The following is a 25,485-nucleotide window of genomic DNA, read 5'->3' as shown; positions in this document are numbered from 1 at the left end:
TTGAGACCCTAACGGGTGAGTAGTGTGCTATACAAGTACGAAGTTTACAGTTTACAGTTTTTTACAGATACGAGAAACACTAGGAAAGGCTCAGGCAGTCGAAAAGCATCAAGGAGAAGGGCACTGGGGGTAACAGATCTATGCAGCCCCCCCTCAGGCATCCCAAAGGCAGCTACTTTGCATTGTCAACTGGGGGAAATGAGGGGGGGAGGGTTGGGACAGGCCCAGCAGCGCCTTCCTCATACTACTAAGCCGCCCCACAAAAGGCAGAAAGAGCCGGGTGCTTAAAAGACCCAGCGCAGTCCCCCAGGGACTAGGGGTAGCGCCAAGCTGCTGTTGGGCGTCTGCAGCGAACAGAGATCCCTAGGCATCGTCTCGTTCAGCGATTACCAGTCCTTTTTCTGTGGGGCCCCAGGGTGCTCTAGCCCGTCACAACTGTTGGGGCAGTTCCATTGCCGCGCTCAATGCCCCATTCACAGAGCGACAGTGCATTGGTCTTCACTTGTAGCCGCACGCCAGTCCTTCTCTGCTCCGCGCTCGAGGGGCGGAGCAGAGCGAGACCCCGAGCAGTATGCCCCAGCAAAGGCTGCCACATGCAGGACCTGCAGGGAGCTCTGCCGAAGCCCCGCACAGTCATTGCCCTTACTCCGCCACCCTCGTGCAGCTCCTCATACCTCTGGTATGCTAACAGGCACCAAGCAGAGCCCACTTGTAAAGAAATGACTCCTTGGCATGGTTACCCCCTGACTTTTTGCCTTCTGTTGATGCCAGTTATGACTGAAAGTGTGCTGGGACCCTGCTAACCAGGCCCCAGCACCAGTGTTCTTTCCCTAAACTGTACCTTTGTTCCCACAATTGGCACAGCCATGGCACCCAGATAAGCCCCTTGTAAATGGTACCCCTGGTACCAAGGGCCCTGATGCCAGGGAAGGTCTCTAAGGGCTGCAGCATGTCTTATGCCACCCTGGGGACCCCTCACTCAACACATACACACTACCTCACAGCTTGTGTGTGCTTGTGGGAAGAAAATGAGTAAGTCGACATTGCACTACCCTCAGAGTGCCATGCCCACCTCACACTGCCTGTGGCATAGGTAAGTCATCCCTCTAGCAGGCCTTACAGCCCTAGGGCAGGATGCACTATACCACAGGTGATGGAATATGTGCATGAGCACTATGCCCCTACAGAGTCTAAGCAAAACCTTAGACATTGTAAGTGAAGGGTAGCCATAAAGAGTATATGGTCTGGGAGTTTGTCAAACACAAACTCCACAGTTCCATAATGGCTACACTGAAATCTGGGAAGTTTGGTATCAAACTTCTCAGAACAATAAATGCACACTGATGCCAGTGTGGGATCTATTGTAAAATGCACCCAGAGGGCATATTAGAAATGCCCCCTGAATACCAGTCCAACTCCTAGTGCTAGGCAGACCAGTTTCTGCCAGCCTGCCACAACCAGACAAGTTTCTGGCCACATGGGGGAGAGTGCCTTTGTCACTCTGTGGCCAGGAACAAAGCCTGTACTGGGTGGAGGTGCTTCTCACCTCCCCCTGCAGGACCTGTAACACCAGGCAGTGAGCCTCAAAGGCTCATGCCTTTTGTTACAGCACCCCAGGGCATCCCAGCTAGTGGAGATGCCCGCCTGTAGGAAGTTGGCTCTGTATATACTATTTCAAAATAAGTAACAGTGTGCATAGAATCCAAGGGTTCCTCTTAGAGGTAAGATAGTGGCAAAATTATATAATTCTAATGCTCTATTTTGTGGTAGTGTGGTCGAGCAGTAGGTTTAGCAGAGGGTAGTGTTAAGCATTTGTTGTACACACACAGGCAATAAATGAGGAACACACACTCAAAGACTTACTCCAGGCCAATAGGTTTTTTTAATAGAAAAATATATTTTCTTAGTTTATTTTAAGAACCTAAGGCTCAAGATTTGAAGTAAATACATAAAATGCAAGGTACTCCACACAGGTAAGTTAGGAACTTCGAATCAGAGCAATAACGTATACAGTCTTTGTTAAAATGGCAATAAGCTATTTTAAAAGTGGACACTGCAACAATCAACAGTTCCTGGGGGAGGTAAGTAAAGATTAGATTGTGAGGTAAGTAAGACACTTACAAGTCTCAGTTCCTGGGCGTAGGCAGCCCACCGTTGGGGGTTCAAGGCAACCCCAAAGTTACCAAACCAGCAGCTCAGGGCCGGTCAGGTGCAGAGGTCAAAGAGGTGTCCAAAATACATAGGCACCTATGGAGAACAGGGGTGCTCCGGTTCCAGAATGCCAGAAGGTGGGAGTTTTGTAGAGCACTGGGGGGGGGGGTGCGGCACATGTAGGCACACAAATCACACCCTCAGTGGCACAGGGACGTCCGGGTGCAGTGTGCAAATCAGGCATCGGGTTCTAGGTAGGAAACAATAGAGGTACCCGGGGGCCACTCTAGCGGTGCAGGCAGGCACGGGGGGGGGCTTCTCGGGATAGCCACCACCTGGGCTAGGGAGAGGGTTGCCTGGGGGTCACTCCTGTACTGAAGTTCCTTCTGGTCATGGGGGGTGCGGGTGCAGTGCTTGGTCCAGGCGTCGGGTCGGGTCCCTTGTTACAGGCAGTCGCGGTCAGGGGGAGCCTCTGGATTCTCTCTGCAGGCGTTGCTGTGGGAGTCCAGGAGGGGGGGGGGGGTAATTTCAGGCTACTCACAGGGGAGTCGCCGGGGAGTCCTCCCTGTGATGTTGGTTCTCTGGATCTCGAGCCGGGTGCAGAGTGTGAAGTCTCACGTTTCCGGCAGGAAGAGTGAGTTCTTTGGAAGTTGCTTCTTTGTTGCAAAGATGTTGCTGTTTTTGAGCAGAGCCGCTGTTCACAGGAGTTTCTTGGTCCTGGGGGTCAGGGCAGTCCTCTGAGCCTTCAGAGGTCGCTGGTCCCTGTTGGATGTGTCGCTGGTTGCAGGTTTTCGACTCTGGAGACAGGCTGGTAGGGCTGGGGCCAAAGCAGTTGTCGTCGTCCGTTGTCTCTGCAGGCTTGTAGGTCAGCAGTCCTCCTTTGTAGTTCAGGTTGCAGGAATCTGATTTCCTGGGTTCTGGGGTGCCCCTAAACACTAAATTTAGGGGTGTATTTAGGTCTGGGAGGGCAGTAACCAATGGCTACTGTCCTGGAGGGTGGCTACACCCTCTTTGTGCCTCCTCCCTGTGGGGAGGGGGGCACATCCCTAATCCTATTGGGGGAATCCTCCAAAACTAAGATGGGGGATTTCTAAAGGCAGGGGTCACCTCAGCTCAGGGCACCTTAGGGGCTGTCCTGACTGGTGAGTGGCTCCTCCTTGTTTTCCTAATTATCTCCTCCAGCCTTGCCGCCAAAAGTGGGGGCCTGGATCGGTGCTGGGAGAGACCTGGAATGATAGGCGTGGCCCGTGGTCGTCTGCTGGCTGAAAGGGGCACCCGTGTGGGGAAGTGGTGTAGGAAGTTGACTCTGTATATACTATCTCAAAGTGAGAGATAGTGTGCACAGAGTCCAAGGCTCCAAGCCTCCATGCACTTCTAACGATTCCGGGTCATGTGCTATCATCCCCCGCTTCCACACGGGCTTGCTGCACTCGTCAGACAGGGCGCACTGAAAGACTTTAGTATGGCAGGGAGGGAGGGACAGGTAATCATGTCTCACCCGTCTGTCATCTTGGCCACGCCCCACTGCTTCTACTTTTTAAACATTTGAGGAACATGTAGGCACACAAATCACACCCTCAGTGGCACAGGGACGGCCGGGTGCAGTGTGCAAATCAGGCATCGGGTTCTAGGTAGGAAACAATAGAGGTACCCGGGGGCCACTCTAGCGGTGCAGGCAGGCACGGGGGGGGGCTTCTCGGGATAGCCACCACCTGGGCTAGGGAGAGGGTTGCCTGGGGGTCACTCCTGTACTGAAGTTCCTTCTGGTCATGGGGGGTGCGGGTGCAGTGCTTGGTCCAGGCGTCGGGTCGGGTCCCTTGTTACAGGCAGTCGCGGTCAGGGGGAGCCTCTGGATTCTCTCTGCAGGCGTTGCTGTGGGAGTCCAGGAGGGGGGGGGGGGGTAATTTCAGGCTACTCACAGGGGAGTCGCCGGGGAGTCCTCCCTGTGATGTTGGTTCTCTGGATCTCGAGCCGGGTGCAGAGTGTGAAGTCTCACGTTTCCGGCAGGAAGAGTGAGTTCTTTGGAAGTTGCTTCTTTGTTGCAAAGATGTTGCTGTTTTTGAGCAGAGCCGCTGTTCACAGGAGTTTCTTGGTCCTGGGGGTCAGGGCAGTCCTCTGAGCCTTCAGAGGTCGCTGGTCCCTGTTGGATGTGTCGCTGGTTGCAGGTTTTCGACTCTGGAGACAGGCTGGTAGGGCTGGGGCCAAAGCAGTTGTCGTCGTCCGTTGTCTCTGCAGGCTTGTAGGTCAGCAGTCCTCCTTTGTAGTTCAGGTTGCAGGAATCTGATTTCCTGGGTTCTGGGGTGCCCCTAAACACTAAATTTAGGGGTGTATTTAGGTCTGGGAGGGCAGTAACCAATGGCTACTGTCCTGGAGGGTGGCTACACCCTCTTTGTGCCTCCTCCCTGTGGGGAGGGGGGCACATCCCTAATCCTATTGGGGGAATCCTCCAAAACTAAGATGGGGGATTTCTAAAGGCAGGGGTCACCTCAGCTCAGGGCACCTTAGGGGCTGTCCTGACTGGTGAGTGGCTCCTCCTTGTTTTCCTAATTATCTCCTCCAGCCTTGCCGCCAAAAGTGGGGGCCTGGATCGGTGCTGGGAGAGACCTGGAATGATAGGCGTGGCCCGTGGTCGTCTGCTGGCTGAAAGGGGCACCCGTGTGGGGAAGTGGTGTAGGAAGTTGACTCTGTATATACTATCTCAAAGTGAGAGATAGTGTGCACAGAGTCCAAGGCTCCAAGCCTCCATGCACTTCTAACGATTCCGGGTCATGTGCTATCATCCCCCGCTTCCACACGGGCTTGCTGCACTCGTCAGACAGGGCGCACTGAAAGACTTTAGTATGGCAGGGAGGGAGGGACAGGTAATCATGTCTCACCCGTCTGTCATCTTGGCCACGCCCCACTGCTTCTACTTTTTAAACATTTGAGGAACCATTCTGCCCTTTATTCCAATGGAACGTCATGTGGTTTTAGCCTGTTTACTCTCAAGAACCGATTACTGTGACATACTCTAGTTGGGTCTGCTGAAGGTAGCCCTGATAAAGCTCAAACGATTCAAAATTTAGCAGTTTGAAGATGAAGGCAGGTCAGTTTTAAGGCCATTCCCTTCCATGCAGGCAATTTTCCCCTCAACAAAATGTCTAAACTTTTGCCTTGAATTGCCACAAGGTTCTCAGATTCCACACATTAAACATACCTGTTTTGGTAGCAACTTTCTCTGAATCCAAGGTCCTAAGCTCTGCCGTGGGCTACCCTCCTAGTTAGGAAGTATTAATAACCATGCATAGTTCACAGAAGCAACCTGGACCTGACTGTTCTGTTGGTGATTCTGCTCGAGTTTCATGCTTCGCTGATCCAGTTTTATTAGGTTTTAGTTTTAGTGTGTTCCACTAGTAGCGAGATCATAACGGCACCTCATGTAAGCATCACTGCTCTAACCCCATCTCCATCACGGGAAGCTCCTTCCCCTCTTTAAATCGTGGCCCACCACCAGCAGCACCGACTATACCATTGCTGGTAGAACATCCTCATATTTAATCTTCGCAGGAAGCTCTTAGCCCCATAAAACCACCATCACCAGTATCTCACCTAAACCCAACTAATAGAATGTTTAAGAAAACAATTACGTATTTATGTCTCAATGGATGCTCCTCACCGGATCTAAGCAACACTCAGCAGAATCTCAGCTCTTTCAACAATTGCTGGTAAACTCCCACCCCATTCAGCAGTTAGCCAATGTGGTTCTGCCAATCCAACCAGTGCCCTGCCTTTCCTCAGCCATCTTCACCTCCCCACCCAGAACCAGGTATCCTCAACGCCTGACCTGTCTGGCCGTGAGCAGAGACTCGTCCACTTCTTTTTTCAGTTCCCCGTTGTCGTCCAGCTCTCCCTTCTCCAGGGCCTCCAGCCAGCGCTCCTCTTCGTCCTCCTCTCGTTTCACGAACCCCTCGGATACCATGTCTGACAGGGGTAGTGGGTCAAGGTTACTGTCTTCATCTGAGAAACACAAGAAGCTCAAGTTAACACTTAGAGCCAGAGCTAGGCTGTAGGCACACGGGTTACCTCTCTGCCAAAGACCCCATATGGCAGAAGTGACACAGGGTGCAGGAAATCCCCCCATTCAAGCTGCTGGGTGCACATACACAGAGCACTGTATGAGGGACAGAGGGGAAAAAGCTCACCCAACTAAACCGATGTATTTATTGCAGATAACCCTCTGGTCTGCTTTGAAGGTTGATAGAATCTGCCTCACTGCACCTCACTTTCAAACTCCTAACCTTACATTATTCTCAGTTCTGCAGTAGAATAACCTTCTTGTTCTCTCTACCTCGTTCCTCTTCTCCAGGGTTTTCACTCACTCCAACTTGCTCCTGCTCTCACATCTCTCCTATTCCTTCTTACCACCTTTCTGCTTTGCCTCTTTCTGTTTCATCCCCTCCAGTTTCCCCATACACCGTTCCATTTCCAATCTCATTACTTCACCCCATTCCCACTCTTTGCAAATAACCTCCTTCCTACGTGGTCAATAAAAACAGGTCTCCGGACAATAGATGGTCCATATCAAAACAAAAGTAAGGGAAGTTGTTTACCAGCGAGATAATTAACATACAACAGCAATTGATCAGTAAACCATTGATCAAATGTTGGAGATAATAAAATGCATATTTACAATGTACAGATTCATTCCATTTTGGGAGCCTCTGTGCATCTCCCCTGTGTCCTGATACAGCCCAGTGTTCAAGGATTACAAAAAGACCTAGGTAAGGAGCCCAGAGATTTTTCTGGGTAAATAGTAGTATTTGTTCAAAATTGTTTGTTTCAGCTACCTGTGTGTGTTTTACTGTGGACTCTCTGTGTTTCAGGCAGCCTGGCCTCTTTTAAAGTGGTATTTATTTGAAAATCGTTTTTGCCGTGACTTGTGTGAATAGCCTTGCTAGTCTGTGGCACCCCCCCTCCCCCCCCCACCCTTTTAACTCTCCTAAGTAAAAAGACTACCTACATCTTGCAGAGTGTGTCTTTTAGGAGACTGTTTTAATCTGTTTGTGTGATTTAAATTGTGCTTAAAAACTGTCTGCCCCCCTGTATTTTTGCCTTTAAAAAAGACCGATTTTAGAGTGTGCGCCCAGCACTATTGCAGTGTTTGTCTCATAAACAATCTCCCCCTTACCTGGAAAGTAGACTCTGCTAGCTTGAAAGTGTGGATTCAGCCTGTCTGTATCCAAGGAGATTCTGAATAGAGCAGCAGTTGCCTTCCCCCTGACCACAGGGACTGGACTTCAGTTAACTTGCTCCTTATATACGTTCCTTTAGGTTGTTGCATATGCTGTTGTGATAGATTGTTTGGGAGACGGTGTTTCATTGGTTGCTGGCTCCAGGGCTGCAGTTATGATTGGTGGATAGGGCTGGGATTCTGATTGGCTGTTGGCTGTAGGTCTGAGATTCTGATTGGCTGTTTGTTCTAGGGCTGCGATTGGTGGATAGGGCTGAGATTCTGATTGGCTGTTGGTTTTAGGGTTGGGATTGGTGGATAGGGCTGAGATTCTGATTGGCTGTTGGTTCTAGGGCTGCGATTGGTGGATAGGGCTGAGATTCTGATTGGTTGCTGGTTTTAGTGCTGGGGCTGTGATTGGTGGTCAGGAATAGGGCTATGATTGGTGATTAGGGCTGGGTCTCCCATTAGTTGGTTGAATCAGGGCTTGAATTTGGATTGGCTAGGGTTAGGACCAGCTTCTTATTGGCCAGTAGGGCTATAAAAGGCTAGGATTCAGGGCGTCTCAGCCCGGGCGTCGAGGCAAAGGGTGGAGAGGACAAGGGTAGTTGTCTGTTTGGGCCTATGCAGGACAGGTAGGGACTAGGGCGAGAAATGCTGCCCAATTCACATATGACCAGGAATGGTTTCAGCCCCTACACATCCCTCAACATGCAAACACATATTCTACAAAGAAATTTAACTCATGCATCACAAACTGACCACAGACAGATTGCATTGCCCCATCACCCAACACAATACCCTACATACAACACATATACACATACCCCCCACAACTACTACAGTCAAACACCTTCATTCTCACAGCAAACACTACTCTGTCCACTCCCACTAACACAACCTGCCATCACCCACACAATACAAAACTACAACATACATTTCTCTCAGTTTCAGTCTCCCAGATACACACTCTCTGCTCATACTAACCAACAACACTATCCTCTGTTTGCTCCACACAGACCACCTGTCATCATAACAATGCCCAAACCATGCCTTCAAACACATCATCTACAAACACTCTTCCCCTCTCTTCACCAATTACACACAACCATACAATCCCCACATTTCACTCCACCACACATATTACCTCTTCCGGTCATCACAACTAATACTAACTCCCCTGACACACATCCATCACCTCTTACACACCTCGTACATTCATCTCCAAAACACATCAACACCCCATCCAACACTCAAATTCCACTTAGCAGCACTAACTCACATACAAATCCCTCACCAAAAACAACTACACCAATATCCCCTCTCACTATTCCACAAAAACAATACCGACCACAAACATCAACACTTCAAAGCAACACAAACTTACATTACACTCATCGTCATACCCACTCCCACCCCCAGGACTACACAAATGATACAAATTCCGTCCTATCTCCACCCCTAGCCCCCCCCTCTTCACACACACCTACCACAAGCATCCCATCCCAGCAACATTCATTCACTTGCTTCTCCTTCATTGCACAATATAGAGCCTTACATCATGATCCACATGCTCCTCCACCACCCCTAACCCATACTCCATCCACACTAAACGCAAACAAAATAAAAAACATACCACCCATAGCAACCTCGCATCCCCTTGTCTGTTACATAATAAAACTACCCTACAAAAAACAGTACACTCTTCATGGCTCTCTCAGCCACCAAGTCCACCACCCACACACACAGACCCAACAAAATGCCTCCTTAACCTGCTGGAAGAGGAACACTATGTTGAAAAGCAAGACTATTGTGAGCCTCAAACAGTTATCACAACTTGCAACACTCCTGCTTCAAGCTCACATTACACTACTTACCCTTCTACTAAACAAAACAACACTACAACTAACACACCTTTTCTAAACTGCCAGCTCATAAATGCTCGATCACTCTCAAAAAACAAGCACCACATCTACGACCTGCTCACAGACACACAACCTGACTTACTATTCATTACGGAATCCTGGTTGGGAGATGACATGGCACCAGTGTTGCACGAAGCCGTTCCTCCGGGCTATCAAACCATCACACAAAACCGTATAGGCAAGAGAGGAGGTGGACTAGCTATTATATTCAAACAGGCAATGAACCTCAGTAAAACAGACAACATCTCCATACAAGGTTGTGAAGCCCTCCTTACCAGATGCCACCCTACTCCAACTTCCTCCTGTAACTTTCTCCTCCTTTACAGACCTCCACCTAACAACTCCACTTTCCCAGATGCTTTTCTAGACACAGTCTCAAACCTTATTACGCTATACTCCAATCTATGCATTCTTGGGGATCTAAACATTTGGTTTGACAAACCCAATATGCCCCATCCAAAAGCTATCACCACTGGCCTACTCGCATTGAACCTACATCAGATTGTACACAATCCCACACACATCGCTGGTCACATCCTAGATGTCATTTTTGCTAAGCCTGAACTCGTTACTATTCATAGCATCACACCAATCACCTGGTCAGACCACCATATAACTTTCCGACATACAGCTCCACAAATCAACACACCCCACAACTACTTACATACATACACCTATCGACCATGGAGCAAACTCAATTTGGATCACTTAGAAACACAACTAACAGCAAACACAGATCTTGATACAATTAATTCTGTACCAAAACTTTATGAGTGGCTACAGGAAGCTTTTGATGTCCTAATACCACTCAGAAAAACTAAACACAACAAAAGAAAACCAACACCTTGGAGAAACACAGAACTTAAAAAGATAAAGCAACAAATCAGAAAGTTGCAGCGGACCTGGCTCAAAACAAACAACAGTCAAGACAAACTGCAGCTACACAAACTTAACAGGATATACAAATCATCAATCAAAAAAGCTTTAAAAAAAAGATACTACTCAGACAGAATTCAAAATGCTCAATCTACAACCAAGGAATTTTATAAAATTCTCAATGAATTTCGAAAACCTACATGCATGGAAGGAAGTCATCCTACTACTCAAGATTTCAGAAACAAATTGTCAACTCACTACACAACCAAGGCAGACACATTGGACTCCTATTTAAAACAGAAGAAAACCATCAGCACCAACCCCTTTCCTAAAATACCCTTTAAGAATATACCATCCCAACCTCTACAGTCCTTCAAACAAATATCCCAGGATGAATTTATGGATTTGGTCATAGCAATCAGACCTTCTGGTTGCCCTTCTGACCCTTGCCCACCACAAATCTTCAAGAACATCCTTCTACCTACTTCTGCTTCCACACCTGTAAGAAGAATCATCAACAACTCTTTAACTTCAGGAACTTTTCCTGCAGACCTGAAAAAGGCATACATACGACCTTTATTAAAGAAAACAAACCTATACCCGGAAGACCCCAACAACTACAGACCATTCACAAATGGACCTTTCCTGGGCAAATTGATAGAAAGAGCAGCATTCGCCCAGATGTCACAATTCATTGAAGACAATTCTATACTTTCAGACTTCCAAACTGGATTATGCCCAGGAAGAAGCACTGAATCAGCACTCATGGCAATCTGGGACGATCTTAAAAACACTGTCGACCGAAATGGAGTTGCTGCACTACTGCTCTTGGACCTCTCAGCTGCCTTTGATACGGTTGACCATGACACCCTAACTCAAAGACTCCACGAAGCCGGCATACAAGGGATTGCTCTCGACTGGATTACTTCCTATCTTCAAAAAAGATCGAATATCATCCACTCGCCCCCCTTCTCATCCGAACCCTACCTCACAAAAGCAGGGGTCCCCCAAGGATCATTCATCTCACCTTTGCTTTTCAACATCTACATGATATCTTTACCAGAACTGATCAATGATTTCCATCTCACATTCTACAACTATGACACACAAATATTACTTAAATTAGAATGCCCCAAAAACATTGAAAACTCACAAATCTTCAGTTGCCTCAGAGCCGTTGATCAGTGGATGACCTGGAGCCATCTCAAACTAAATACCTCCAAAACAGAAATACTCATATGTGGTGACTGGAAAAATTATGGCCCTCTGTGCATCTGGCCTGACGATCTCGGACCACCTCCTCAATTATCCAAGGAAGTTAAAAACTTAGGAATCACCATGGATTCCAAGTTAACTATGAATGCCCAAGTAGACAAATTAGCACGCACAAGCTTCATCACCTTAAAGACTTTACAACACATCTTCCCCCACCTCGGATTTCCACACAAGGTGCAAGCTACTATCTCGCTTGTACTATCCAAACTGGATTATGCCAATGGCCTCTACCATGGATCATCTCTTTCTGTTATGAAAAAACTACAGCGTATCCAGAATTCCGCAGCCAGGCTACCATTACATAAAAAGCCGCAAGCCCACATCTCCCCTGCCTTGAGAGCACTACACTGGTTACCCGTTGCCAGAAGATGCACTTTCAAGCTGCTTTGTATCACCCACAAAGCTATACATGGAACAGGACCGCTTTTTATCAGAAAGAAAATTACCAAATACATCCAACAAAGAACCCTCCGCTCAAGATTGGCACCCCGCCTTAGAACACCACCATACAAGAAAAAGACTATAGGTGGTACATCCTTCTCCGTCCAAGCAGCTAAACTATGGAATTCATTACCCCCAACTATAAGAGCCACAGATAACTTTCTTGTCTTCAGAAAACTACTCGAGTAACCACCTTATTCAAACAACTATGAACTGCATATGCCTATGTTGATAAATATTTTTTTCAGATTATATCTATATTTCTATTTATTTATAGTTTCTTTAGAAAATATGTATTGCTACTATGTCATAACAATAAAATACACACACACTCTTTAAACCTGTTTGACTAAGTATTTTTTACCCATGATTCTAATTATGTATTGTATGTGCATATGTGTGTGTGTGTATGTATATATATATATATATATATATATATATATATATATATATATATATGGAAAATGTCACTTACCCAGTGTACATCTGTTCGTGGCATGAGACGCTGCAGATTCACATGCTTTGCACATCCCGCCATCTAGTGTTGGGCTCGGAGTGTTACATGTTGTTTTTCTTCGAAGAAGTCTTTTCGAGTCACGAGATCGAGGGACTCCTCCCCTTTCGGCTCCATTGCGCATGGGCGTCGACTCCATCTTAGATTGTTTTCCCCGCAGAGGGTGAGGTAGGAGTTGTGTATTATAGTAATAGTGCCCATGCAATGGAGTAAATATGTATGTACATAATGTGGTTTACAGTGATATATTTACAAATTTACAAATGTTCAAGATCAACTTTGAAACGGCTACAGGCTCCCGGGGAGGCGGGTGGGCGCATGTGAATCTGCAGCGTCTCATGCCACGAACAGATGTACACTGGGTAAGTTACATTTTCCGTTCGATGGCATGTGTAGCTGCAGATACACATGCTTTGCATAGACTAGTAAGCAGTTATCTACCCAAAAGCGGTGGCTCAGCCTGTAGGAGTTGAAGTTGTTTGAAATAAAGTTTGTAGTACTGCTTGTCCTACTGTGGCTTGTTGTGTTGTTAACACATCCATGCAGTAATGTTTCGTGAATGTATGAGGCGTAGACCATGTGGCTGCCTTACATATTTCAGTCATTGGAATGTTTCCTAGAAAGGCCATTGTAGCCCCTTTTTTTCTAGTTGAATGTGACTTTGGTGTTATAGGCAGTTCTCTTTTTGCTTTGAGATAACAGGTTTGAATACATTTAACTATCCATCTGGCAATGCCTTGTTTGGATATTGGACTCCCTGTATGAGGTTTTTGAAAAGCAACGAACAGTTGTTTTGTTTTTCGTATTTGTTTTGTTCTATCAATGTAGTACATTAAAGCTCTTTTGATGTCTAATGTATGTAGTGCTCTTTCAGCTACAGAGTCTGGTTCTGGAAAGAACACTGGTAGTTCTACTGTTTGATTTAAGTGAAACGGTGATATGACTTTTGGTAAGAACTTTGGGTAAGTTCGTAAAACTACTTTATGCTTGTGTATTTGAATAAAGGGTTCTTGTATGGTAAATGCCTGTATTTCACTTACTCTTCTTAGAGATGTGATGGCAATGAGAAACGCTACTTTCCATGTTAAATATTGTATCTCACATGAGTGCATGGGTTCAAAAGGTGGACCCATGAGTCGTGTTAAGACAATGTTAAGGTTCCACGAAGGTACTGGTGGCGTTCTTGGTGGAATAATTCTCTCTAGGCCCTCCAAAAATGCTTTTATGACTGGGATCCTAGATAATGAAGTTGAGTGCGTAATTTGCAGATAAGCTGAAATTGCAGTAAGATGTATTTTAATGGATGAAAAAGCTAGCTTTGACTTTTGTAAATGCAGTAAGTAGCTTACGATGTCTTTAGCAGATGCGTGTAATGGTTGAATTTGATTATTATGGCAATAATAAACAAATCTTTTCCACTTATTTGCATAGCAATGTCTTGTGGTTGGTTTCCTTGCTTGTTTTATGACCTCCATACATTCCTGTGTAAGGTCTAGATGTCTGAATTCTAAGACTTCAGGAGCCAAATTGCTAGATTCAGTGATGCTGGATTTGGATGCCTGATCTGTTGTTTGTGTTGAGTTAACAGATCTGGTCTGTTTGGAAGCTTGATATGAGGCACTACTGAGAGGTCTAGTAGTGTTGTGTACCAAGGTTGTCTTGCCCAGGTTGGTGCTATTAGTATGAGTTTGAGTTTGTTTTGACTCAATTTGTTTACTAGATACGGAAGGAGTGGGAGAGGGGGAAAAGCATATGCAAATATCCCTGACCAGCTCATCCATAACGCATTGCCCTGAGATTGATCTTGTGGGTACGTAGATGCGAAGTTTTGGCATTTTGCGTTTTCCTTTGTTGCAAATAGGTCTATTTGTGGTGTTCCCCATCTTTGGAAGTAAGTGTTTAGTATTTGGGGGTGAATTTCCCATTCGTGGATCTGTTGGTGATCCCGAGAGAGATTGTCTGCTAACTGATTCTGAATCCCTGGAATAAACTGTGCTATTAGGCGAATGTGGTTGCGAATCGCCCAATGCCATATTCTCTGTGCCAGGAGACACAACTGTGTGGAGTGTGTTCCTCCCTGTTTGTTTAGATAATACATTGTTGTCATGTTGTCTGTTTTGACAAGAATGTGTTTGTGGCTTACTATGGGTTGAAATGCCTTCAACGCTAGAAATACTGCCAATAGTTCTAAGTGATTTATGTGAAACTGTCTCTGCTGAACGTCCCATTGTCCTTGGATGCTGTGTTGATTGAGGTGTGCTCCCCACCCTATCATGGAGGCATCTGTGGTTATTACGTATTGAAGCACAGGGTCTTGGAACGGCCGTCCTTGGTTTAAATTTATACTGTTCCACCATTGAAGCGAGATGTATGTTTGGCGGTCTATCAACACTAGATCTAGAAGTTGACCCTGTGCCTGTGACCATTGTGATGCTAGGCACTGTTGTAAGGGCCACATGTGCAACCTTGCGTTTGGGACAATGGCTATGCATGAGGACATCATGCCTAGTATTTTCATCACAATTTTGACTTGTATCTTCTGTTTTGGATACATGGCCTGTATTATATTGTGAAATGCCTGTACCCTTTGTGGACTTGGGAGTGGCAATCCCTTTTGTTGTGTTGATTGTTGCTCCTAAGTATTGCTGTGTTTGACACGGTTGAAGGTGTGACTTTGTGTAATTGAGTGAGAAACCTAGTTTGTGTAGGGTTTCTATGACATACTTTGTGTGTTGTGAACACCGTTCTTGCGTGTTGGTTTTGATTAACCAATCGTCTAGGTACGGGAACACATGTATTTGCTGCCTCCTGATATGTGCAGCTACTACCTCCAGGCATTTTGTAAAAACTCTTGGCGCAGTTGTTATCCCGAATGGCAACACTTTGAATTGGTAATGTACCCCTTGGAATACAAACCTTAAGTACTTTCTGTGTGAAGGATGTATTGGTATATGGAAGTATGCATCCTTTAGGTCTAGTGTTGTCATGTAGTCTTGTTGTTTGAGCAATGGGATTACATCCTATAACGTCACCATGTGAAAGTGATCTGATTTGATGTAGGTATTTGACGTTCTGAGATCTAATATAGGTCTTAGAGTTTTGTCCTTTTTGGGTATGAGAAAGTACAGCGAGTAAACTCCTGTTCCTCTCTGATGAATTGGTACCAGTTCTATTGCATCTTTTTGTAACAACGCTTGGATTTCTAGTTCTAGAAGATCTATGTGTTGTTTTGACATATTGTGTGTTTTCGGTAGGACATTTGGAGGGAATTTGATAAATTATATGCAATAACCATGCTGGATAATTGCTAGGACCCAAGTGTCTGTTGTTATTTCCTCCCAATGTTTGTAGAACTTGGTTAGTCTCCCCCCCACAGGTGTTATGTGTTGGGGATTTGTGACATGGGAGTCACTGCTTGTTTTGAGGAGTTTTGGGAGTTTGGAACTTCCCTCTACTCTTTTGGAATTGGCCCCCTCTATATTGTCCCCGAAAACTTCCCCGCTGATATTGGCTCTGATAAGTGGGTCTTGTTTGTGAGGTTGAGGGTTCTGTGCTTTGTCCTCGAAACTGTGTTTTACGAAATGTGCCTCTGCTTTGTGGGGAGTAGAGTGCGCCCATGGCTTTGGCCGTATCAGTGTCCTTTTTAAGTTTTTCGATTGCAGTGTCCACCTCCGGCCCAAACAACTGCTGTCCGTTAAATGGCATATTCAGTACGGCCTGTTGTATTTACGGCTTGAATCCTGATGTACGCAGCCATGCGTGTCTCCTTATGGTCACTGCTGTATTTACTGTCCTAGCAGCTGTATCTGCTGCATCCATTGCAGAGCATATTTGATTATTCGAAATGCTCTGTCCTTCCTCCACCACCTGTTGTGCCCTTTTTGGAACTCTTTGGGTAAGTGTTCAATGAAATGTTGCATTTCGTCCCAATGAGCCCTATCATATCTCGCCAGCAATGCCTGTGAGTTGGTAATTCGCCATTGGTTGGCCGCTTGTGCTGCAACCCTTTTCCCCGCAGCGTCGAACTGGCGACTTTCTTTGTCTGGACGTGGTGCATCTCCTGAGGTGTGTGAGTTCGCTCTCTTGCGAGCTGCCCCTACTACCACAGAGTCTGGTGTTAATTGCTGCGTTATGTATACAGGGTCGGTTGGCGGTGGCTTGTATTTCTTCTCCACCCTTGGAGTTATAGCCCTGCCCTTCACAGGCTCCTGAAACACCTGTTTGGAGTGTTTTAGCATTCCAGGTAGCATAGGGAGACTTTGGTATTGGCTATGTGTGGAGGATAGTGTGTTAAATAAAAAGTCATCCTCAATCGGCTCTGCATGCAGGGTGACATTATGAAAGGCCGCTGCTCTTGACACCACCTGTGTGTAGGCTGTACTGTCCTCAGGTGGCGACGGTCTCGCTGGATAACAGTCCGGGCTGTTATCTGATACTGGTGCATCATAAAGATCCCATGCGTCAGGATCATCCTGACTCATTCCAGTATGAGTTGGGGACTGCATCAGTGGTGGAGTGGCTACCGGTGATGTGTGCTTTGAGTGTGGTGGAGATGGTGGCGGTGTTACTTGTCTTGCCACCTTTGCCTGTGGCTGCTTGTCTTTTTCTTGAAAGGCAAGTCTTCTTTTCATCCTAATTGGGGGAAGAGTACTTATCTTCCCTGTGTCCTTTTTGATGTGGAGCCTTCTCTGAGTGTAGTCTGGCTCCATTGACTCTAGTTCTTATCCGAACTTATGTCCTTGCATTTGTGAGGACAGTCCCTGTTCCTCTGTGTAGGAACCTGTTCTCGGTTCCGAGGCCGGATGTTTCGGAATGGAAACTTTTTCGGCTGTCTTTTTCGGCTCCGACGACACTTTTTTAATTTTTGGTGTTCAGGTCTCTCGGTGCCGACTCGTTTCGGTGCCGCCCTCTCGGTGCCGAACTTGCTCTGACCCGCTGTCTCGGGGTCGAGTCTGCTCTGTGCCGGTTTCTCAACCGGAGTTGGAAGTCTTCGACACATTTTTTGGTGCCGATGGTCGGTCACCTATTTTTCGGGTTAAGCCATGGCCTGCTGGCGGTGGCGTCCCCTGGGCTTTAGTGGTTTTCCCGTGAGTTTTGTGTGTCGATGTCTTACTCACGGTTTTTGCTGTGTGTTCGGGATCGACCTCGTCAGAGTCCGAATCCTCGATGGAGAAGGTTTCTTCTTCCTCCTCCAAGTGTTTTTGATCTGTCGGGGCCGACGCCATCTGTAGTCTTCTCGCTCTTCGGTCTCTTAATGTCTTCCTCGACCGAAACGCTCGACAGGCTTCACAAGTATCTTCCTTGTGTTCTGGAGACAAACACAAGTTGCAGACCAGATGCTGATCTGTATACGGATACTTGTGACATTTGGGGCAGAAGCGGAATGGGGTCCGTTCCATTAGCCTTGAAGAGACACGTGGTCGGGCCGACCAGGCCCCGACGGGGGATCGAAAACCCCGAAGGGCCACCGGAGCTCTTCAAAATTCGGTGCCGATCTGTTGTACCTAACCTGATACCGAAAGCAAACAATACCGTCGAATTTTCTGAGATTCTAACTATCTTTCCGAACCGAAATGCGGAGCGAAAAGGAACACGTCCGAACCCGATGGCGGAAAGAAAACAATCTAAGATGGAGTCGACGCCCATGCGCAATGGAGCCGAAAGGGGAGGAGTCCCTCGATCTTGTGACTCGAAAAGACTTCTTTGAAGAAAAACAACTTGTAACACTCCGAGCCCAACACTAGATGGCGGGATGTGCAAAGCATGTGTATCTGCAGCTACACATGCCATCGAACACATATATATATATATATATATATGTATGTATGTATGTGTATATGTTGTTTCTGTGCTTGGCATGTTCGTGGATCATTGCATGGCTCCTGGGTGGGTTGTTATACTAGATATCTATGAATTCCTGCTCTCATCTTATCACACTTATCTACTCATCACTCTTATGTCATGTCTCTATCAAACTATCCTCCATTCTCACTCTGACTCATCCCAAATCCCTTCTACCACTTTCATCTCCTAAATAACTCTGCCTAAGCTCTTCCCTCCACCTCCACATCTAACTCACCAAACCTCACTCTACTACTGTGACCTCCCACACAACCCTACTAAATTCTCCTGCATTTATCTCACCCTGCTACTATGCTCTCCCTAACCCTTCCACATACTCTTCCCCCTCCGCCCCCCTTTACTCATCCCAAGCCTTTGGGTTGAGTAAATGAAGGATATACTCCCAATTAACACTTCTGGATTTCTTTCCTCCTCCACCCCTCCATTACTCCAGTCAATCTAACTAACAAACTCTCATATCCGCGGCTCAAATTAACTCATAATAATACTAAAACTGTACTCATTATTTAACGATACTAATCCATCACTAATTCTTGTTGGATTCCAGATTAGCGTGCTACTCATCGAAAAGCGCTTTGACGCCTCTTCAGGGGTAGTAAGCGCTATATAAATACGATTACAATACAATACAATAATGAAGTTCCTTTTTGCCAGTGGCAACGAGCCACAACGAGCTGCCGTGTGGCATGGCCAACTACACAGGTCCAAGATCACAGGGCAGTGCAAGTTTGCTTCTAAATAAATGTTACTGTGGGTGTCATGGGGGCAAATAAATGGGCAGAGGGCATACAATCTTAATACTGAGCTATAAAATATTTTTTGAGGAAATGCTGCCTGTAGAAAATCCGCCTTTCCTACAAGGTCACCCCAGATTGTTTCCTTTTTCTGGATTCCATTTTTGCTACACTTAGAACTCAGGGCACCTTTATCCCTGTTTATTACCACGAGTAAAGTGAATGTGCTCCCTCTTTAAACTCGGCTACACTGGCTTACCCTTGATTGACATATTTACTGTGCCTTTAAGTCCCTAATATACTGTACAGCAAATGTATCCAGGGATTAGAAGTGCCACCTGTGGACTGCTCACTCATTGTGCCAACCAGAGGGGTTCTGGAAAACATGGCTTCAGGCCAGTCATGTGTACCCTGACTGCAGCAGCCTAAAAACCTACTGTCACATTTATCCAAACAGTCCTTTCAGACAGGTGGGAAATCCTGCTTTTAAACATTAATAAATCACCCCTAAGTACACCTTGCCGCCCACAAGGTAAGCCTGATATTTAAAAGTGGTTCATGTGCGAAAATAAGGTTGGCTTGTTCATATACGGGCAAGCCCGCGGGCACTATTTTCACTAAAAGGGCTGCAGCTGGATCCTAGAAAATGTCAGATTACATATTAAAATGTATAGTTTGTAACTTTTCAAAGAGAGCAGCTAAAAAAGTTATTCAAAGAATATTTTTATTAAAAGTCCAATACATTGGTGAATTTGGATTGTTAATAAAATAAATATTATGGAAAAGTAACTTTTAGAAAGGTACCTTTCCTGGCCTGAGCTCCTGGAGGTTAATTTGCATTAGCTCTCCGGCAGCTGCCCAGCAAATGCTATACCCTAATAAGTTGTGAACACTGCTCCTCCAGACAATGGCTTCGGCCTGGTGACAGGATGGGCTGGGTGTGGGGCATTTGATCCCCATCAGATCAAGAAGAACAGCTGGAGTGGACCCAGCAAGTTTGTTAACTTGAAAGGGATAAAGGACAGGCCTCCCCAATTCACAGGTTAGTGTACAGGGAGATCAGAAGAAGGGAAAGGCTTTGTCCCCAAAGCTCCACACTAGCCAGGTGGGTGTCGAACCAGGTGGGAGGGGCACAATACCCAGAACTAGTTTTGAGTTGACATAGGGAAGTGGGGGGGCTGCTTATTTCCCTTGCCTCACCACTGGGTGGACACAAGAACTGTGCAAAAGGGAGAAATGGTTTCTCTATCTTGCTTTTTAGGAATAAAGGGCACTGTGTGGATGTTCCCAGTAGAGCAAACAGGAACTGGTGAAAAAGTGGATAGGGTCGCCCCTGGGAAGGTTTCCCCTATTAGCTAGGCAGTGTGCAAGAGTCACCCTCATCTAGTACCTAATGCCAACAATAAGTGTGGCACCCTCAGGAACCCTCCGCAGAACTCTTTCTGGGCCTGTGGAATATCAGAAGAGGCCTGGACCTGCAGTCTCTGACATGAGGGAAGCCCTGAAAGACTGTACCTGCTCCCTCTTTTACTCAGGACAAAAGACATTACCTTCAATGGTCAGTTGGCTGATCTCCTGTGTGGCTACCGGGGGGCACACAGGCCTCCAGTTGACCGGTACCAACTGGACATGGACTGCTGTCCCTGAGTTCCTGAAAGCCTTAGAAGGGATCAAGAGGAGTTGCTCCAGAAAGCCTGTAAAGTTGGGACTTGGGAAACTTTTTGGACTTTCAAGACCTCCAGAGCTGTCAGGGGGACTTTGCGGCAAAGGTGTCCATCTACCTTCTTCGGATACAGCTTCAGCCATACCCCGCAGGCGGATTTTGAGTTGCATAACAAAATACTGTGAGAAAGTAAAATCTTTGACAGAGACAACATTTTTAGTGTATCCAACCCGCGCTCTATTGTAGTCGGCCTAAAACTGCACCTAGATCCCATTCTATGGCTTCCTTGGAATTTACTTAAAACTTTAAAAATTCAAGTCACCAGTTCTCCTTAATTGTTTATGTCATTTTGTACATTGTTTGGTACAGTGCAAATATTTTACACAATGCCCTAAGTTTAGCCTGTCTGCACAGTGCCATAAGTACTAGTGGGTGGAGCTCAGGTTATTTTAGTGACTTTGGGGTTCACTCTGACAAGCTATTGTTACTCTGCCCACATTTTGATCCACTTTCTTACACTGTCAGACTGGAAGACAAAAAAAATACCAATTTAGGACTATATGGCACTTGATTGAATATCTATACTATCATTTGTAAAGATGGACTTGTATAACAATATAAAATGTGTGATATTTCTTAAGTGGCGTTCATTTATATTTTAGGGCTTGAACCAGGTAAACTAACAGTTATAATGTCAACAGTTTTAGTCCTCAAACTGAAGCATAAAAGTACTGGTAGAAACTCACTCACTTTTCATGCACTTCCCTCTTTCTGTGCTGCAAGTGCAAACTAAATGGACATATTCACAGTGTTGCCAGAACGTGGGTCAAAGAAAAACATATGGGACCAAATCATAGCCCCATGAATTTCCGGGGGAGTGTGCTCCTCTTCAGTGGAAGCGTGTTCCTCCTCTGTGGAAGTGTGCTCCCCGTCAGTGGAAGTGTGCTTCTCCTCAGTGGGTGTGCTCCAGCTTGGTGTAAGTGAGCTCCCCATGGGTGGAAGCATGCTCCTCCTCGGTGGGCGTGCGCCCCCTTGGTGGAAGCAAGCTCCCCCTGGGTGGAAGCAAGCTCCTCCTCAGTGGAAGATTGCTCCCGTCAGTGGAAGCATGCACACCTCTTGCTCTCTTTCACCTTCCCACCATGGTGGCACCTATCACTGGTGTCTGCATGTTATGTCGGATCATTACATTCGAAATACAAGTACTTTAGAATAGTAATTAGTTCAGACTAATTTACATGGTAAGTACATGTGTGAGAATGTGTGTTGGGGTGCAGGGTTTTCTTAGGTCTTAGGGCCGAGTTAGAACTAGTAGGGATCGAGACAAGTACAACTCACCTAGCCAGGCTCGGTACTGCTCAATGGGGACACCCTCCATGGGTTCGTCATCATCGTCCACGACCATCAGAGGAGATGGGGACTGCTTCACCTCAGGGATGACAGTAAACGTGGGGACACTGCACAGAGAGAGAGAGAACATGTGTGTTAGTGACAGGAGACTGAAACCAGTTTCAAGAATCAGTGAAAGACTCATCCTGTCGGCTCTCCGTGCATTAGGAGGTGAAAAGAAAGTAACCTGCGTTACCTCGTCTACGGCTGAATCTCTGACACTTTGGTTTTTAGCACAGCACTCCCCCTCAGTGCCCATGTAAGTTTGGCCGGCCGATTCTGGTCGGCCAAAAAGACATGTGCACAAGGACCTCTCCAGCCCGGCACTGTGTTGCCGGGCTGGAGAGAGCAGGCACATACTCCTTCTCTGCCTGGGAGCGCCCTGGCTGGGCGCTCCCAGCCAATGCTGATGCTGCTCTAAGCAGCATCAGATGGGCCGCAGGGCAGGCTGGGAGCCTGTGGCTACACCAGAGGAGCGGCGCCGTGGTGTCTGCGACGATCCAGGTGTTGTTAAAAAAAAAAAAAAACGATTTAATGTTTATTTCCCCACCCCACCGAGCCACGAGCTGCAACTAACTTTTAGACCAATGCATTCAATCCTGGAGGTCTGAAGACAACATTTAAAATATTAGGTAAATTTAATTAATCCAAAACGGCCCTTCTGTTGTGGTTTTGAGCCCAGACCCCTAGTAATAATAGTGACGTTCCAGATGAGCACGACCAAGATGGTGCAATGTGTGCAAATAAATACTACGAATCCCTATGTAACAACTAAAATATGCGCAATCTGGAAAGGGAGACGAGTATACGTCTCAAGGGACTAGTTAATAGCCCTTACCAGGAGTTCACAGGCTCTCCCTAATCTCACAAAGTAACTGCACCTAGTAAGGGACACCGCAGGACAAGGCAAGGCCAAATGAAAACCACTGATCATAACCAACTCTCAGCAGCAGGTTTACACCGTCATTGAGAGGCAATAATTGGACAAACAGGAAATTTGGGCAGGAATGATAAAAGATATTAAGTGCCAAATGGCTATAATTATTGGGTGACAGAACTCATCCACATTAATGTGGAACAGGTAAGCACAGTGAATCAACTGCTCCTTGTAGCAATAGACATACCACTTTACCACCAAAAACAGAGAAGTGGGCTCCCTGCAAATCGAGAGGGATGCCATAAGCAGTGATAACGCGGTGGACGTCACCCAGCTCAATGAATCCCTAGGATAGGTAGTCTCAGTCAGTCTATTAAGTAGTCAAAACACTTGAAGAACAACAATAACCTCCAAACAAACTGGCAAGAGACCAGGTTGCAAACCCAAGAAGAACCCTCACAGGCAGCGATAGGCCATTTCAGCAAATGCTCACATAGCAACCTCAGATAACTCCATAATGCCAAGACCATGACACTGGCCCCTAGGACAGAACCACAGACTCTAACAAGACTTGTGCCGCCCGCTGTCACCCCCACAGCTGGAGCAAAGATGCTGTGATCATGCTGATTTCATCGGTTTCGTCTCTAAGCACACAAGTCCAACTTTTACGCATGTAAGCGAAGTAGATTTTCATTATTCAAATAAACACCCCCGTAGTGCAGTTCCACTATTCCAGACGATGCTCATAGCGCACACTCTTTCCATCAGGTGACTATTTTAAGTATTACTCAACGACGCTCTCAGTTATTTCTAAGAAGATGCTTCCACCATTTGAGTCCCCCATGTAACCTGAACAATTTACCATTTTCAGGGCTGAAAACGAAGACTTTGGTTTTCCCCCACGATTATGGTTAGACAGTTTTGTACCCAATATGTATAAACAAACATTGAATTTCCTTTTCAGGCCCATCGGTGTAGTATTGATAATCACCACGTCATCTGCACACAGCAAACACAGCATATGGAAACCTCCAAACTTGGGTAAAAATGAGGCTGGGCATCATGGATCAGGGATTTTACCAGAAAAGGAGCCCATCTGGTCCGATTCTCATATCGGAGATTTCTTAACATCGAAAGTAAACATGGAGGGATATCCAAATGAAGCAGTATTTGTCATAATAGATCACAATTTAGTAAGTGAAATGCAGCTCTCAAATCAACAAAGCCAAAGTAAACATTTGCGCTATCAATTTTTTTGCCATTACTTAAAGGCTAAAACAATGCTCCACAGCCAAGGCTCCTTCTCTAAAGCCACCCTGGTTTACTGGAATGAATCTTTTCCCTCAGTCCAACCCTTCAGGCTTGCATTATTATTATTTTTGCATACACATTTGACCCTGCATCCATTACAACGATGAATACGTAATTTTCAAGTAACCGTGGATTCTCCTTTTTAGGTCGAGAACAGTGGTGGCCAAGTGTTGCTTTTCAACATGTTGTAACCTATTATGTGTGCTTTAACCACCCGCATCGCACACCCATCACTTTCATTCGTTCCTGGGCCTGCCTTTCAAAAATCCCTTGGTGTCGTTGGTAAATGCCTTACGTTTGTCCGCCTTGGAGCTCTTTTGTTACACCTTGCAGACTGACCCTGTACCATGGATTATTGCACGATAGGCCATCTACTTTAGTGTGGTGCACAACTGTTCCTTTTGCCTCACCACTTTGCGCTCATGGCGGTATGTTGTTTCTTCGTCTTCCTTGTTTTCAGGCAACTTGCTGTTTCTTCGATATGTCTGCAGGGTCTTTTTTTTTTTTGCACTAATATGTAGCACGAACTCAACACGAATGCATTGGAGCTGTTTATTTTATTTTTTGCAGTTTTATATAGAGCAAACTTGATACAAAGGTATTATAGTGCTTTACATGAGCACCGGTGACATTACACAAGAACACATTCACTTTTGGTAGCAAGGGAAGATTAAGGGGGTGATTCTAACTTTGGCGGGCGGCGGAGGCCGCCCGCCAAAGTTCCCCCAACAGAATACCGCTACGCGGTCAGAAGACCGCCGCGGTTATTCTGTGTTTCCCGCTGGGCTGGCGGGCGACCGCCAGAAGGCCGCCCGCCAGCCCAGCGGGAAACCCCTTCCCACGAGGAAGCCGGCTCCGAATGGAGCCGGCGGAGTGGGAAGGGTGCGACGGGTGCAGTAGCACCCGTCGCGATTTTCAGTGTCTGCAATGCAGACACTGAAAATCTTTTAGGGGCCCTCTTACGGGGGCCCCTGCAGTGCCCATGCCATTGGCATGGGCACTGCAGGAGCCCCAGGACAACCCTCACCGCCATCCTGTTCCTGGCGGTCACGACCGCCAGGAACAGGATGGCGGTGAGGGGGTCGGAATCCCCATGGATTCCTCAGGGCAGCGAAAAACCGGCGGGAGACCGCCGGTTTTCCGTTTCTGACCGCGGCTGTACCGCCGCGGTCAGAATGCCCTTGGGAGCACCGCCAGCCTGTTGGCGGTGCTCCCGCGGTCCCCGGCCCTCGCGGTCAATGACCGCCAGGGTCGGAATGAC

General features: G+C 46.6%; 1 protein-coding gene across 2 annotated transcripts in view; it reads right to left on the bottom strand.

The window, feature by feature from the left end:
* Window positions 1-25,485, bottom strand: part of INO80B (INO80 complex subunit B) — a 57,367-nt gene that overhangs the window by 13,705 nt on the left and 18,177 nt on the right. For both annotated transcript variants that reach the window (XM_069205655.1, XM_069205647.1), the window contains 2 exons: window positions 21,986-22,104; window positions 5,975-6,147 (listed from right to left, as the gene is read on the bottom strand). In XM_069205655.1, coding sequence (XP_069061756.1) covers window positions 5,975-6,147; window positions 21,986-22,104 — 292 coding nt within the window. The remainder of the gene's footprint in view (window positions 1-5,974; window positions 6,148-21,985; window positions 22,105-25,485) is intronic.

Source organism: Pleurodeles waltl, chromosome 1_1 (assembly GCF_031143425.1).
Source record: "Pleurodeles waltl isolate 20211129_DDA chromosome 1_1, aPleWal1.hap1.20221129, whole genome shotgun sequence".
Taxonomy (NCBI): Eukaryota; Metazoa; Chordata; class Amphibia; order Caudata; family Salamandridae; genus Pleurodeles; species Pleurodeles waltl.
This window is presented reverse-complemented; position numbering and strand designations above follow the sequence as displayed.